The sequence below is a fragment of the Peromyscus leucopus genome, chromosome 10 (genome assembly GCF_004664715.2).
Source record: "Peromyscus leucopus breed LL Stock chromosome 10, UCI_PerLeu_2.1, whole genome shotgun sequence".
NCBI classification, from domain to species: Eukaryota; Metazoa; Chordata; class Mammalia; order Rodentia; family Cricetidae; genus Peromyscus; species Peromyscus leucopus.
In genome coordinates, this window is record NC_051071.1 from 15165031 (window position 1) to 15179216 (window position 14186).

General features: G+C 48.6%; 1 protein-coding gene across 2 annotated transcripts in view; it reads right to left on the reverse strand.

The window, feature by feature from the left end:
- Positions 1–14186, reverse strand: part of Spred2 (sprouty related EVH1 domain containing 2) — a 103210-nt gene that overhangs the window by 43080 nt on the left and 45944 nt on the right. The window contains exon 1 of one of the 2 annotated variants that reach the window (XM_028884541.2): positions 2592–3290. The exons of the other annotated variant lie outside the window; for it this stretch is intronic. Coding sequence (XP_028740374.1) covers positions 2592–2608 — 17 coding nt within the window. The 5' untranslated portion in view covers positions 2609–3290. Of the gene's footprint in view, positions 1–2591; positions 3291–14186 lie in introns of those variants that run through there. 2 annotated transcript variants of the gene reach the window in all.

A 14186-nucleotide genomic window follows, 5' to 3' on the forward strand; every position in this document is an offset into this window, starting at 1 on the left:
GCAGGGGAAAAAACATCTTTTGTCCAGTTATGTCACTGGACTTGGCTGAGAAAACATGGCCCCCAAACCACCATCAAGTGGATTTTGGAGTGGAGCTGAAGACAGGACAGAGCTGAGCCTGGGGGTCAGTGCTTACACACGTGACTGCCCAGCACTTGCCTCTCAACACGGGCAGCAAGCTCGGTCACACCCACTGACCACTTCTAAGCCACACGATAAGACCTTTGGTACCGGCTGCGGCTTTGTATTATTCTCAGAACTCTAAAGGCCATGCTCGCCCTGGGCTGACGGCTCACAGCACTCAACAGCAATGGAACCTCTGGGAGCGACAGCCACAGTCATGTGCAGAACTGGACGGCACCTGGGCTAGTCCCAGTGAGACAAAGAATGGGAAAACAGGATATTTTCATAGAAAACACCAATAAATCAAGAGATTTAAAAGAAGTGCTTGGGGCTCAGAGTCCTTTTCCTCAGGCCTTGAGGGTGTGCGTGTGTGAGACCTAACTGAACCTTACGTTTCCATGAGCTTAGATGAAGATGAGCTATTCCTCTGCAAGACAGAAAAACAGTATTATTAAATATAATTATTCTTTGAGACACAGTCTCATTGTGTAGCCTTGGCCAGCCTGGAACTTGCTATGCAGACCAGGCTGACCTTGAACTCATAGAGATCCATCTGCTCTGCCTCTTTTTTAAAGAAAGACAGAGTCTTACACTGTAGCCCAGGCTAGGCTGGAATTTACAGCAGTCCTCCTACTTCAACCTCCTGAATGCTGAAATTACAGGCAAGAGCCACCATACTTGAACTTTGGACAAAGTGAACCCCAAACTGAGGCAAGCTTTCACTCAAACGCTAGAGGACCTCATTTACTCTACGGCTACCAGAAATATGAACTCTGGTCAAGTTAACATGTTCGGAACAGCTTCCCTAACTTTGAAACAAAGTCTTCATGAGAAGGAAAAGGGATCCCAGTTTGAATCTGAAACATTTTCAATATCACCAAATGCTACCATTAACTGTGTACTATATATATATACACACACATATGCACACAAAAATAAGCACTACAGATGTGGGCAGGAAATTCTTAGCCAGACCCCACATACCCCAAACACTGTTCTTCCTCATTATCGCCCCTGACCATAATTAGCAAGTTACGACATAACAGGTGGTTTTCATTTATAGAATGTAAAATTAATGAAATTTAACGGCAGTCTGTCTTGAAAAACAAGCTGGCCATTCTTGAAGGAAGGAGAGAGAGAGAGAGAGAGAGAGAGAGAGAGAGAGAGAGAGAGAAAGGAAAAACACATGCTTTAATCTACAAACAGAACATACCAAGCAAACTCCTTCCAAAATATAAGGATTGCTGAATGTCCTGAAAACTAATAAATGAAATATATTTACCAAAAGTTTAAAATTCATATACTTAAAAAAAAAAAAAGAAAAGAAAGAAAAGAAAAAAAAAAGAAAAAAGAAAAAAAAAGCACAAGACAACATTATAAAGAAATTACAATAAAGAAAACAGGAACAAAGCCTGCCTCGCTCTCCAGCCTGGTAACTCCAGATCTGTTTGATACTCTCCAAGTGACAGCAGAATTTACATCACAAAGGGAACTATGCGGCCAATACCATCCTAGGCAAATCTGTGGACAGCAGTATTATAGGTCCTGACCCAACCAGTGTGGACAGACCGACCAGCAAGGCAGACATAACACAGACACAGACTAACTACAGCAACTGTCCCTAATAAGTAGGACTTTAAAAGTGTCCTTTAAAAATACGAGGAGACACTGAACATTCTGTCAACACACACAGGAATGTTTAATATACTCAAATAAACGAGGCATGTGCCTTCACGAGCCGGGCATTGTTTAAATTTAGTGAGTGAAGAAAGAGAGAAGGTCGGACAGGCAGCCACAGCCTCTCAATTATGTGGAATGATCCTTCAGGTCATGTGTAAGCTATAATTAAATGTTGCTACCAAATCCCCACTCCCTTTTCCTCTGCCTTGGAAAAGTTAATGCACAGTCTCAGTATGAGCAAATTGTGATCTGCAAAAAATAAACATTATCCACTCAGGAAGGGGATAAAGTTTTTTTGCATGAAGCCACACACTGGGTGGCGGGAGGGACAAACAGACCGATAACAAAAGAGATCCATAATTAAACTCCGGATAATACCCTTCAGCTGCCCCCTCTGCTTATTCATTGTTTCAGTATCCTAAGCTACCCACCTAGAAGGTTTGCAGTCCCTGCAAGGCGTTTCCAAGCAGCATCTTTAAAACTTATTAATATAAAAGGATGGGTGAAAGCCATTTTTATCTGATTCAGAATAGAAGCTCTGTCCACCAGAAGATCAGTGGTTACCTATCCTTGCATGGGGGCGAGCACATGCACACACGTGCTCACACACACACACACACACACACACACACACACACACACACACACACACAAGTATTCTCACGCTCACTGGTTCTTGAGAATAATTTTTCTCCCTTACGAACGTGTTACAAGCAAACACCGGAAAGATAAAACATGGAGAGGGGAGCAAGGAGAAATGAGACCTGAAGCAAACCGTCAGCACGTACCTGCCCGGAGATGCCATTTCCGCTACATGGTGGAGTCCGAGTGCGGGCTAATAGCATCATCACTACTCTAGAGCTTCCGATAAAAATGGAACCTCTCCGGCTGACCTGAGAACCAGCTGGCTGCCTGAGAAGTAGTTTCCCCCATCCATGATTCAGTCTCCTTGACAAATATACTGCATTGTGCCGGATGAGTCATCCGAGGGCTAGAGTCCGCATTTTACAGACCTGTTGTGTGTGTCACTGATCACATTCAACATCCTGCTTCTGAAAAGTGGGCATGGGGAGCCGGAGCTGACAGATGCCTTTTCCAATTAAAACACTGTTTAAAAAAAATTCCTGTAAGTTACAACCATCAATCATTGACAAAAGTTGGAAATGCCCACAAAGCCAAGCTCATCCATGGCTCACTCGCTGAGATGTCTGCCTTAGACCCACGAGTGTGAGCTCATCACCGCCCTCCCAAACCAAGTAACTGTTCCGATCAAGAATGGGGAAGGAACCATCTCTGAAGCTAGTGGCTGAACCAGGACGGGTTGGGACTCTGTGGATGCCTGCATTGTTTTTGTGACCAGCTCTCGCTGTTCAGTCTAGGCTGGCCTCAAACTCACCATTCTCCTGCCTCAGCTTCCCTAATGCTGGTATTACAGGTGTACGTGACCATACCCAGCTCGATTCTGACACTATAATGTTACTAATTACAAGAATTATCAAAACCTATACATAATAATTTTGGAGGTAGACACAACAACACACTCCTGTGATTCTTCAGCCCTTGGGAGGCTGATGTAGGAGAGCCAAGAGCCTGGGGTTTGGGTTATACAGTAAGATCTTTTCTCAAAAATAAGTAAATAAACAATGATTTTGTTAGCTGGGATCGTGCCTCCGTTGGTGGGGTGCTTACACAGGATGCACCAGCCCTGGCTCAGTTCCCCACACTGCACAAACCTGGGAAGGGTGGCACATTTCTCAGCAGTAGGAAGGCGGAGGCAGAAGGACCAGGAGTTAGTTCAAGGTCAACCTCAGCTGCAAAGCGCTGGAGGTCACCTTGGGCTATCTGAGACCCTGTCTCAAAAATTAAACAGACTAACTGACTATGTTAGTAGCTGGGCAGCGGTGGCATACTCCTTTAACCCCAGCACCCGAGAGACAGAGGCAGGCGGATCTCTGTGAGTTCGAGGCCAGCCTGGTCTACAGAGTGAGTTTCCAGGACAGTCAAAGCTACACAGAGAAACCCTGTCTCAACAACAACAAAAACAAAACAAAGAAGAAAGTATGTTATTGGCGTATGTTAGGGGTAACATGAAATGATACACGATAAGTTATAGGCATTTTAGTCATCCACCCCCATACAAGTGGTAGAAAGGCAGGGGGTAAAGAAATACCCAGAAACCTGGATAAATTGCTATATCTGGTACCTTTCTCTCACCTAGTTATCTTCAAAAGTTCTCATGGAATGTTTATACACATGTTTTTCCAGTCCCTAGGACGGAACCTGAACCAGAACGAGGCACTGTTACTAAGGCATGAAGCTTCCATGTGAATGGGGGGAGGAGGAGACATCTGCCACCGACACCCTGTGGGTGTGGGAGCTGAGGCTGAGGAAGTCTTCCAGCTGGGATAACCCACATATCCTCAGGCCACTGTGAAGGCTCCATCAAGCCCCTGAATGAATACCTGGTGCCGCTTCTTCCCAAGGCCAGCTAGGGAGCTTCCTTGTGCTCTCAAGCCCTGTTCACGAGCTCCGTGCTCACGAAGACTGTGGGGGAGAGGCGCCCATCCCCAGCTTCCCCGTACGGCTTTGGCAATGTGCCCCGAGTGCTTATGTAAGTCGCATCCTTAGTGCCTTATACCAACAAAGTCCTATGGAAGGTGGCAGCATTGGCTCCACTTGCTCAAACGGGATGACTTAACCCGTCTGGAGACAGGGCTTTGATTTCGTAGCTGAGAAAAGGTTTGGTTTAGCATGCTAACAGAAACCACTGATGACACGTGACGTCACTTCCCAAACCCTCCCTGCTGATGCCTGTGAAAGCAGGACAAGTCACTTTGGGAACACAGGTCTCACGAACCTCTGCAGGGTCTCTTCACGTCCTGAAACGGACAGTCGCCTCAGCCCACAACTCCTCGTCACGAAGGACGTTGTCGAACGGACTGCCCACTGGCTACAGGTGGCAGGGACAGCCCCATCATCCACTCTCACTGATCCAGAATGACTAGGATGGCGTGTGGGACCGAAATGAGAGCAGCAAGCTCCAGGACTTAGCCAAACACTCCGTCACAATCCCCGAGTTTCTATACCCCGGTCATCACGTGGAGGCGGATACCTCTCTAGCACACAGTTTCAAAGAAATAAACCTATAGCTTACCCGAGAGTCCTGTCAGGGCCTGAGAATGCAGCTGAGCTGGACGAGTGCTTGCCCAGCATACACAAGAGCCCTGGGTTCAATCCCCAGCAACGTGTCAAGTAAGCTAACCCCAGCACCCAAAAAGTGGAAGCGGGAAAATCAGAAGTTCAAGACCATCTTCAGCTACACAGTGAGTCTGAGGCTAGCCTGGGCTACATGACACACTAGTCAACCAAAAAAACCTTGTAAGTCAGGGTTTCACTGATTAAAAATGCAAAACAGGGGTAGGAATACCGCTTGGTTGAGGATCTTAGTTCCGCACACAGAACCCTTCCTTCAGCCACACACCCACACCTGTTACAATCCCGATTCACTTGAGGCAGGAACTGTGAGAAACAGCGGGCAGTGGCAGGGTGTGGGGCACTCACACTGTTTTCCATTCTCTTGGGTGTACATACAGCCTCTGCCCTGGGCATGGCACACACGCGGTGGGCAAGAGGGCTCACTGTGGAACGGGTCCCGCCTGCCTCTCTAAGGGCTCCAAGGTCGACCTCAGGTGGCCAGGTTTGCGCCGTGAGCAGTTCTAACTCTCTATGGCTCATGGACACTTTAACAATGATTTTTACTCAGTGTTCTTCAGAGTACAGTTTAACGTCTTTAAAAGAATTTTTTTAATGTGTGTATTGCCTGTGTGCATGGATGTGCACTGTGTCCACACCTGGTGACTGCAGAGGTTAGAAAGGGTGTCGGATCCTTCAGGACTGGCTTCAGTGCGCTACTACCGGGGTGTTAGGAACCGAACCGGGGTCCTCTGTAAGAGCAACAAGTGCTCTCAGCGGCTGAGCCATCTCTCCAGCCCCCGTTTCTACCAAAACAAAAGTCATCCGAAACTTGGTTCCTGCCATCTTTAGTGGGCATTTCTACTGGGTGGATCTGCTTGCTATAACTACCATTAGTCAGAAACCAACTCTACTCAATTTTCCTGTCTCATCTGACCATCTAGAGTGGCCTCTGCCACCAAGACAGCTGGGGGCCCTGAGCCCATGAGGAGGAGGGTGGGGTGGGTAGGAGATGCTCTCCGTTGGCTTGGTTCCTGGAGCACTTGGTCCCCGGTGGGCGGTGCTGTTTGGGAAGGTTACAGGAATGGAAATATGAAGCCAGTGTCCAGCTACAAATGCCTGCTGTCATGCCTTCCTTGCCGTTACCAGCTCCCCCTCCAGACCCAAAGGCCAACATGAACTTTTCTGTAATTTGTTTTTGGTCAGGGTATTTTATCACAGCAACAACAAAAACTAATCCAGGTCAGGGCTGGCCTTTCTGACAAGAGTGGACCGGCCCCAGTGTGGCCATCCTAAGGTGCAGGAGTTCTCTTTGGCACGGAGAACTGGATCTAGGACCATGGAAATCATGTGACTCTCATGTCTTCACGTGTTCATTTTCAAGCATGGATGGGAAGAAGCCAAACCAGTCAGAAGCATAGCAAATCAGGCCCTGGTTTCTTACACATTTCTAATAGACTTCTTTTCTTTTTTTTTTTAAAAAAAGGATTTACTTTCGAGTGTACTAGTGTTGAAGCTCATGTCCGTCCGTCCGTCCGTCCGTGTGTGTGTGTGTGTGTGTGTGTGTGTGTGTGTGTGCAGTGTGTGTGTGTGTGTGTGTGTGTGTGTGTGTGTGTGTGTGTATGTGCGCAGTGCCAGCGGAGGCCCTAAGAGGGTGTGGCATCCCTCGGAACTGGACTTACAGTGGTTATGAGCCACCGTGTGGGTGCTGGGAATAACGGGGTCCTTTCAAGTGCTCTTGACTGCTGCGCCAACTCTCCAACCCACAGACTTAGTTTAAGGTTCTCGCCTTGTCTGAATTTGTTAAGATTTTTTTTTTTTCTTTGAAGCAGTTAAAAACCCAAACCCAAGTCAATGTCACGATCTGAAAGCGTTCACGGAGAGCAATGCACCGTAAGTTAGAACTACAGTAAGAACAAAACGGACCTGGACCCCAGGTTTCTGGGCTCAAAATCCAGGCTTGCTCGGATTTTCCTGAACCTCTACCGCCTTACAGTAAAATGAGTTTACATTATGGATAACCTCATAAAGCCATCCTTTCTCAGATAAAATGTTGTGTTCATTTAAAACTTAATTCCTAGCCTAGTGTGGTGGCACAGCTATAACCCCAACACTTAGGAGGCTGAGGCAGGATGATCAGGAGTCAAGGTCATCTTGTCTTGAAGTTCAAGTTTGAGGTCTCAAAAGAGGGGAGTGGACTAGGAGAAGAAACTCACCAAGCAACTAAAATCAAACCTTATTTTCATTCTGAGTACGAAAAATACAAACTCTATAAAAATGTTCATTTTATTTTGTAGTTCACAAATATACTAAACAGTATATTTGTTTAATATAATTAATAAGTTTAATAAACTTAAATGCATATATTTATTCAGGAAAGAACCACATAGGGAAAAAATTCATTTTTGGGGGGAGGAAGGCTTGGGCAAAGTTGGTAATGAACCACTGTTAACAGTCACTACACACTGAAACCAAGGTGCTTAACAGACTGCCTGCACAAAATGTTACAGAAGCAAACCCGGGGTATTTACCTGATGTGGGGACGAGTAGGGATCAGAAGACAGAAAGAGGGTTCTCTTGCCAAAACATGCAGCCGCTGAAGAACTCTGACTTTCTCACCCCAAACAGTTCTGAACGGGATGAATGGGTGCACTTCCGTTAGTACTGGCTGTAGAGACAGACGTCAACACTCAGCACAGGGCCTGGCTGTAGAGACAGAAGGCCCCTCGGTTCCCACACACAGTGTGAGGATGTTGGTAGTGTGTGGATTTCTCTCTCGGGGTGGGCAAACTGCAGCCAGCCACCTCACTCATCTGCTCATATACTGTGTTCCAGAGGTACAAAGGCAGAGTTGGGCAGCTGCGACAGACGAGATTCTCACAGCTAAGACTCTGACGACTCCTGCAACAACCAGGCATGTGTGCGTGTGTGCATTCACGCGTGTGCACCTTATCTTTTCTCTGTAAAGGGTGTCTTGTCAGTCATTGGTTCCTTGTTTCTTAACATTTCAATTTGGAATCCGATATGCAAGCGTTAATTTTGGTCCCCCAGATGCCAGGAGCCATTGCTTACAACAGAAACAGCTCACTCTGCCTTACGACAGGGCAGAACCCAAAGCCTGCGGCTCTTGCACCCTGACTTGCCTGCTTGGAGAAAGTGCCCTCCCCACCTCAGAGTTTAGTCCACCAGCTGCAGTGTGCAAGGCCACAGCCACGCCTCCCTCCCCCACGCACATCTGTGTAGTACGCAGAAACCACATGTGTCCTCGGAGCGTGAAGCAAGAGGTGAAAGATGAACGGAAAGGAACCTTCAAGAAACCGAGCGGCAAACAGAAATGAAGGATGCTTTCGGGGAGGCTGGACGACCATGTAAAGCATTAATTAAGAAAGCTGTCAAGGGCCTTAGGCCTGCACAACACTATTGCCCATAGCAAAAAAAAAAAAAGGACCCCATAAGGAGACAGGGGCCGACTCAGGGAATGAAAGGCATGACTCCAAAGAAGGCCCCAAGACAGCTCTGTGTCCAATCAGGATGCGCATTTTCTTTGGCAGGAAAACTTGTTTATTGGGGGGAAAATGAATCCAGAGTATTAATGGATAATGCAGGTGAAGGGACCCCCGGGACTGGCCTCTGGGAAGGGAAATCTGAACAAAAGAAACCATTCTCTTGCCTTCACTTATGTTCTCTTGAAAACAAAGTCTTGGCCAGCTGCTAGGACAGATGAGATCTGGGGTGTGTGAGGATAGCTGTCTTTCTGCTGCTTTCCCGACAGACATCAACATCTTTGGAAAGTCGATCCAACAAGAATGGCCAGGACAGCCCAGGGGCAGGGATGCCAGCTAGAGGAGCTAGATTTCTACTGTTACCCTGAGACAAGAATCTCAGATACAGAAGCACAGTGACGAACCAACCACCTCAGGCGAATTTAGTATGCTGTGGTACTGACCCTGTCTAACTGTGCTGATCAGATAGATGCATAGGGGCTATTGTCCTGAAGACTTGTGTTTCGTGAGACCCTATTTTGGAGGCAGAACTGTGGACTCAGCCCAGGTTTCCTTAGGAAAGGGCAAAGAGAAGCCCCATTTATCCCATGTCCACTCTATGGTGTGCTAGCAACTCGCTCATGAATTCCTGGTCAGCATGGCACAGACATGGGCTGCACTGGTGCATTGATGCCCTCTACAGGGTCTGTGGCACAGCACATTATACAGACTGGCCCTGGCAGGAGAGGAGAGAGAAAATGAACGCTAATAGCTCGGGCAGGTCACTCTGGAAAGCCACAGGAAGAGCCAAGGCCTGGGTTAGCAAAGAAAAGGGAAAAGTCAGTATTCAAAGTGCTGGTTTGAGAACGCAACTGGGGGTCAGGTATCTAAGGGAACCAATCTTCCCTTCAAGCCTAGAGCAGGCAGGTGGAGGGCCATTCAGACCCAGGTCTGACTCCTGCCGAGGACCCAAGCTAAAGAGAAACCAGACCTACCTACACCTAGGGCTGGAATATCAAGTTAAAGGTATGGGGCAGAGGACGGTGGTGGCGCATGCCTTCAATCCCAGCACTTGGGAGGTAGAGCCAGGTGGATTTCTGAGTTGGAGGCCAGCCTGGTCTACAGAGCAAGTTCCAGGACAGCCAGGACAGAGAAACCTTGTCTCCAAAACAAAAACAAACAAAAGGTACTGGGTGTGTGTGTGTGTGTGTGTGTGTGTGTGTGTGTGTGTGCGTGCGCGCGCACACGCGCGCGCGCAGGGGGTGTGGCTCAAGCCCTGGAAAGGCACATGGATGTGCCAGGGGATGGGTACTCCATGTGTTTGGTACCTTAGAGTGATCTCAAACCACAGTGATCACCGGCTGGTGATGTGCCAAACACCATTCTGATCAGCCCAGCCCACTCCATGCTTTCACTCCGGGTCATGAGGACCCCTGAATCTGCTCGTGAGCAGGACGGTTCTAGGAACAGGACTGGTGGAATGGATCACAGAGTGGGGGTGCCGCCGCCAAGTCCAACAGCCTGAGCTTGGTCCCCAGGACTCATACAGGAAGGAGAGAAGTGATTCCTCAAAGCTGTCCCCTGACCGACACACACGTCCCCTCCTTCAAAAGGGCGGGGACAGTCGTGGTGGTGGTGCACACCTTTAATCCAGCACTGGAGATGCAGAGGCAGGCAGACCTCTGGATTTGGGGCCAGCCTGGTCTACATAGCAAGTTCCAGGCCAACCAGGGCTACATGATGACACCAAACAAGGCTTTCCCCTCCTGGAGGGAAGTCTACTGCCCCCTTTGAGGTCAGTCACTGTAAAACTTCATCTAAGACTCAGATGGCTTCCTAACCAAACCCTCCACGGGGAAGCCATCTTGGTCAAATGGCCAGACAGACATTTATTTGGCTGGCAGTGCACATCTCTTCTGAGAATTCTCAGCAATGCTCCTTAATAATTTATCCGCATCAATTCATGGAATCAGAAATCCTGCAAGTTCATCCTTTCAGAGGCAGCACTTTGTCACTGGGTGAGGGAGGACACCAAAGCGAGGTGGGGGCGGGGCGGGAGCACAGATGGGAGAGTGGTGTTCCGACATCACAGAAGTCAATAATGGACAACAACCCTGAATTAGGGGGTGCACGTCTGCAACCCCCAGTCTCAGGAGAGCTACCTCCAATTTGAGGACAGCCCGGACAACACAGCGAGTTCGGGCCATCCTTGGCTAAAGAAAAACCAACATCAGGCTGGCTGTGATGTGATGGCCAATGCCTTTAATTCCAGTATATCAGAGGCAGAGGCAGGCGGATAGAGCTCTGAGTTCAAACTCCACCCCCTAAAAGAACCCAAGAGTGGCTGACAAGCTGGTTCAGCAGGTAAATGCCCTTGCTGCCAAGCATAACCACCTGATTCCAACCCCCAGGAAACACATGGTGGCTGGAGAGAGGCAACTCCTTGCAAGTTCTGTCTTCTGACCTCCACACATGCCCACGCCACTCCCTACCTATAAATAGGTAAGAAGCAAATAACCAACAAAACAAAGAAACCTGTTGGGACGGGAGATGATGAAGCTCCGTGGTCGATGGCTGGGATAATGTATGTAGTTCTGGGGACTCCGAGCACAAGAAGGAAGGTAAGGAAGTCAGGAGAGAGGCATCGTGCCCAGTGTGGTAATCAAGATGGGTGCCTTCTGGAGCTGACGTGCAGATTTCACACACTCAGCAGGAGAACAAGAGCCCGAAGACAGTCAAGTGCGGGCCGTGTCTTGCCACACCTGACGATGTGACCTTGACCTTGCAGAGGAAGGTGCAGCGCAAACTCATCATCCAGCAACGGCTCCTCAACACTGCTCTCCTCCTACTCCATCTGAGCTCCGTCACCGGTCTTTCTCAGCACCCCAAGAAGTGTGACTGCTTATTCCGATGCGGCAGCCGCCAACAAGGTGATTTTCACTGTGTGTGTGTGCAACTCTATACAAACGAGGCTGGCCGTGCTGGGAGGGAGAACAAGTCCCTCACCTGATCAGCACACACTCAGAACCTACCCACCGCGGCACTTATTCAAGAACTGAAGGCGGGAGGCAGTTCACCCACTCTGTGCCATTTACAAAGACAGCCTCGAGCTTCATTAACATAAATACCAGGTACTAAGCAGGAACGGAAGGGAGAGCGGGCAACACTTGCCGCTCCATCCACGCAGGCTAAGCCGCGGACACCGGAGCACGGATGAATACATTACAGGAAGTTATTTCTGTGGCAGGACTGAGTGTGCTTGAATTTGTCTTCCAGAACACTTCTGAGGAAGGCTCACTCCCAGATGTTCTTTGTTTCCGATGCCCGAAGATCCTCTCCGCTCTTCGCCTCTGCTCAGGAGGGAGGAAGGCTTCCGTGGATTTCATTTGTTTGCCTCCTGTGATCTCTGCTGCTAAGAATGAACCCAGTGTGAAGGACAAGTCTCAACATCTGAACATTCCAAACTACCAGGGTGGGACCCATTTCTGCTGCCGCCACTCCGAAGCTGGAACAAACCCAGACACACTATCAATCTGGTGGACAAGATGCCAACAGATAAGCCGCCAGGCAGTCCCAAGGCAAAGGCAGCCACGGGGCCGTCTTCAGAAAACAGTTCTGTGCCTTCCCTGTCCCCCAGAGTCAAGCTCCAGATGTTGCTGGCTCAGTTTATGTTTCAGGGCGAGGAAGGGAAAAGCCTGAGGGCTTAAGAACAGAACTGAGTATTTATCATCTGTGGCCGGGCAAGGCATTGTAGGAAGAATAGGAGTCACATTCCACTGACTGATAGGCTAGCATCCACACTGGGGTCACAGCAAGGCAGATTCTGGGATGTTTTAGCAAGCAATGGTCAGGACTTAGAACACAGATTAGCTGGGACATAATAAAGCCACCAATTTATCTGACAATGTAAATACAGATGGACTCTTTTAGCTGACTGTTGTCTGATTCATAAGTCAAAGTATAAAAAGGTGTATTCTACCACATCACATAATCTTAGCCCTTTCCCACCCGACAAGAATGTAGGAGCCATCTTTTAAGTCTTTTTTGGCAGGCTAGGATGTAGCTTGGTTGGTAAAGTATCTCAAGAGCAAGCAAGAAGCTCTGGAATGATCTTCTCCAGCATAGCATAAAGCCGGGTGTAGCAGCACATGCCTGTGGTCCCAGCATGGGCTGGGGCAGGGAGGTTTATGAAAATATACCCCCTGGAAAAGTGGCATACTTTTTATAGTCTTTGGACCTTGGCTTTTTAAAAGTTTATTGTTTTATGTGGTATGGATGCTTTGCCTGCCTGCATCTCTGTGCCTAGGGAGGAGGCCAGAAGTTGTTGTTGGATTCCCTGGAACAGGAGTAATAGATGGGTGTGACCCACCATGTTCGTGCTGGGAAGTGAACCTGGGTCCTGTGGAAGAGCAGCCAATATTCATAACCACTGAGCCATCTCTCCAGCCCCTGAACCTTGATTTTTATCTCCTTGATCTTTATATACTGGAACACAGACAACTCCGTCTTTTTTTTTTTTTTCACATCCGCACATTATTTTTATAAGGATAAACTGTGATTTTGTTTAGTGATTGTTATTTTTGTGGCACTAGAGGTTATCAGACCTAGAACCTTTGCAGGTTCAGGGCAAGTGCTCCACCAGTGAGCTACAACCCCAGTTCCACGTTATCTAAGAGCATTTGGGTTTTCCTACCCTTCTTGCAAGATCAGTCATGAGATGAATAATGTTAGAGGTGGTGTTTTGTTTTTTCTGAGCGCTGTCTTAAATTGTCCAGACGTGTGCTTACTGCTGTTAGCCACCCACCTGACTGTGATTCAGAGGGGAGGAAAGAAAGAACCTGTACCTGCAATTCCATCATGACCCAAGACCGCCCAGCCCCAGCAGGGCGACACAGGAGAGTGTGATTTGCTAGAGAGTGTGCCGAAGACACTCCACAGAACTTTGAGGAAGGAGTAAGAGCCCAGTCAATCAGGGTATCTGCTCTCCGACCTCGTCTTTACTTCTTCCTGCTGACCCCACCTCACCCCAATCCCGTTCAATGGAGTTATCTATTCGACAGCTGTCACTTTAAAAAGTACTATCTAGATGTGGTGGGGACACAGACCAGCCATCTCAGCACTCAGTAGGGAAATTCGGGAGCACAGTGAGTTAAAGGCTGGTCCAAGTTACACAAGAAGACCCTATCTAACAACAGCAAAGGAACAAATGAACTTCACAAAGAAAGACACGGTGACAAGTCTGGTGCCGGCAGTGGTCATCACGTCAGTGGTTATCACGTGGACCTGACTCCAGAGACCCAGCTGGAGGTCAATTCCCCACAAAGCCACCCCAGGGGCAGCAAGGCTGGGCTGCCCCTCCCTCCACAGGAGCACAGTGCCAGAGCCTCCTGGGGGAACTGTCAAACCAGGACCACTCAACAGAGCCCAGGAAACGGTCCCTTAGCTACAGCGTCCAGCAAAGGAGCTTGTAAACGGTCCACAGAATGCCTCCCAAGTACGGGGACCACCCGTATGCCTGGGTTATGGAATGCTGGGGATCGAGGGAACGTAGGTAGACTTCCTGCACATTAGGCAGGCACTCTGACAACTGAGCCACAGATGCCCAATCCAAGCCCAATCTTTCCTCCGGCATCCTTACAGTATCGTGAACTCACCCAAGGAGCCTGCCTTCCGGCAGAAGTGCTGTGCAGACCCCCCAGCTGGTGCCAC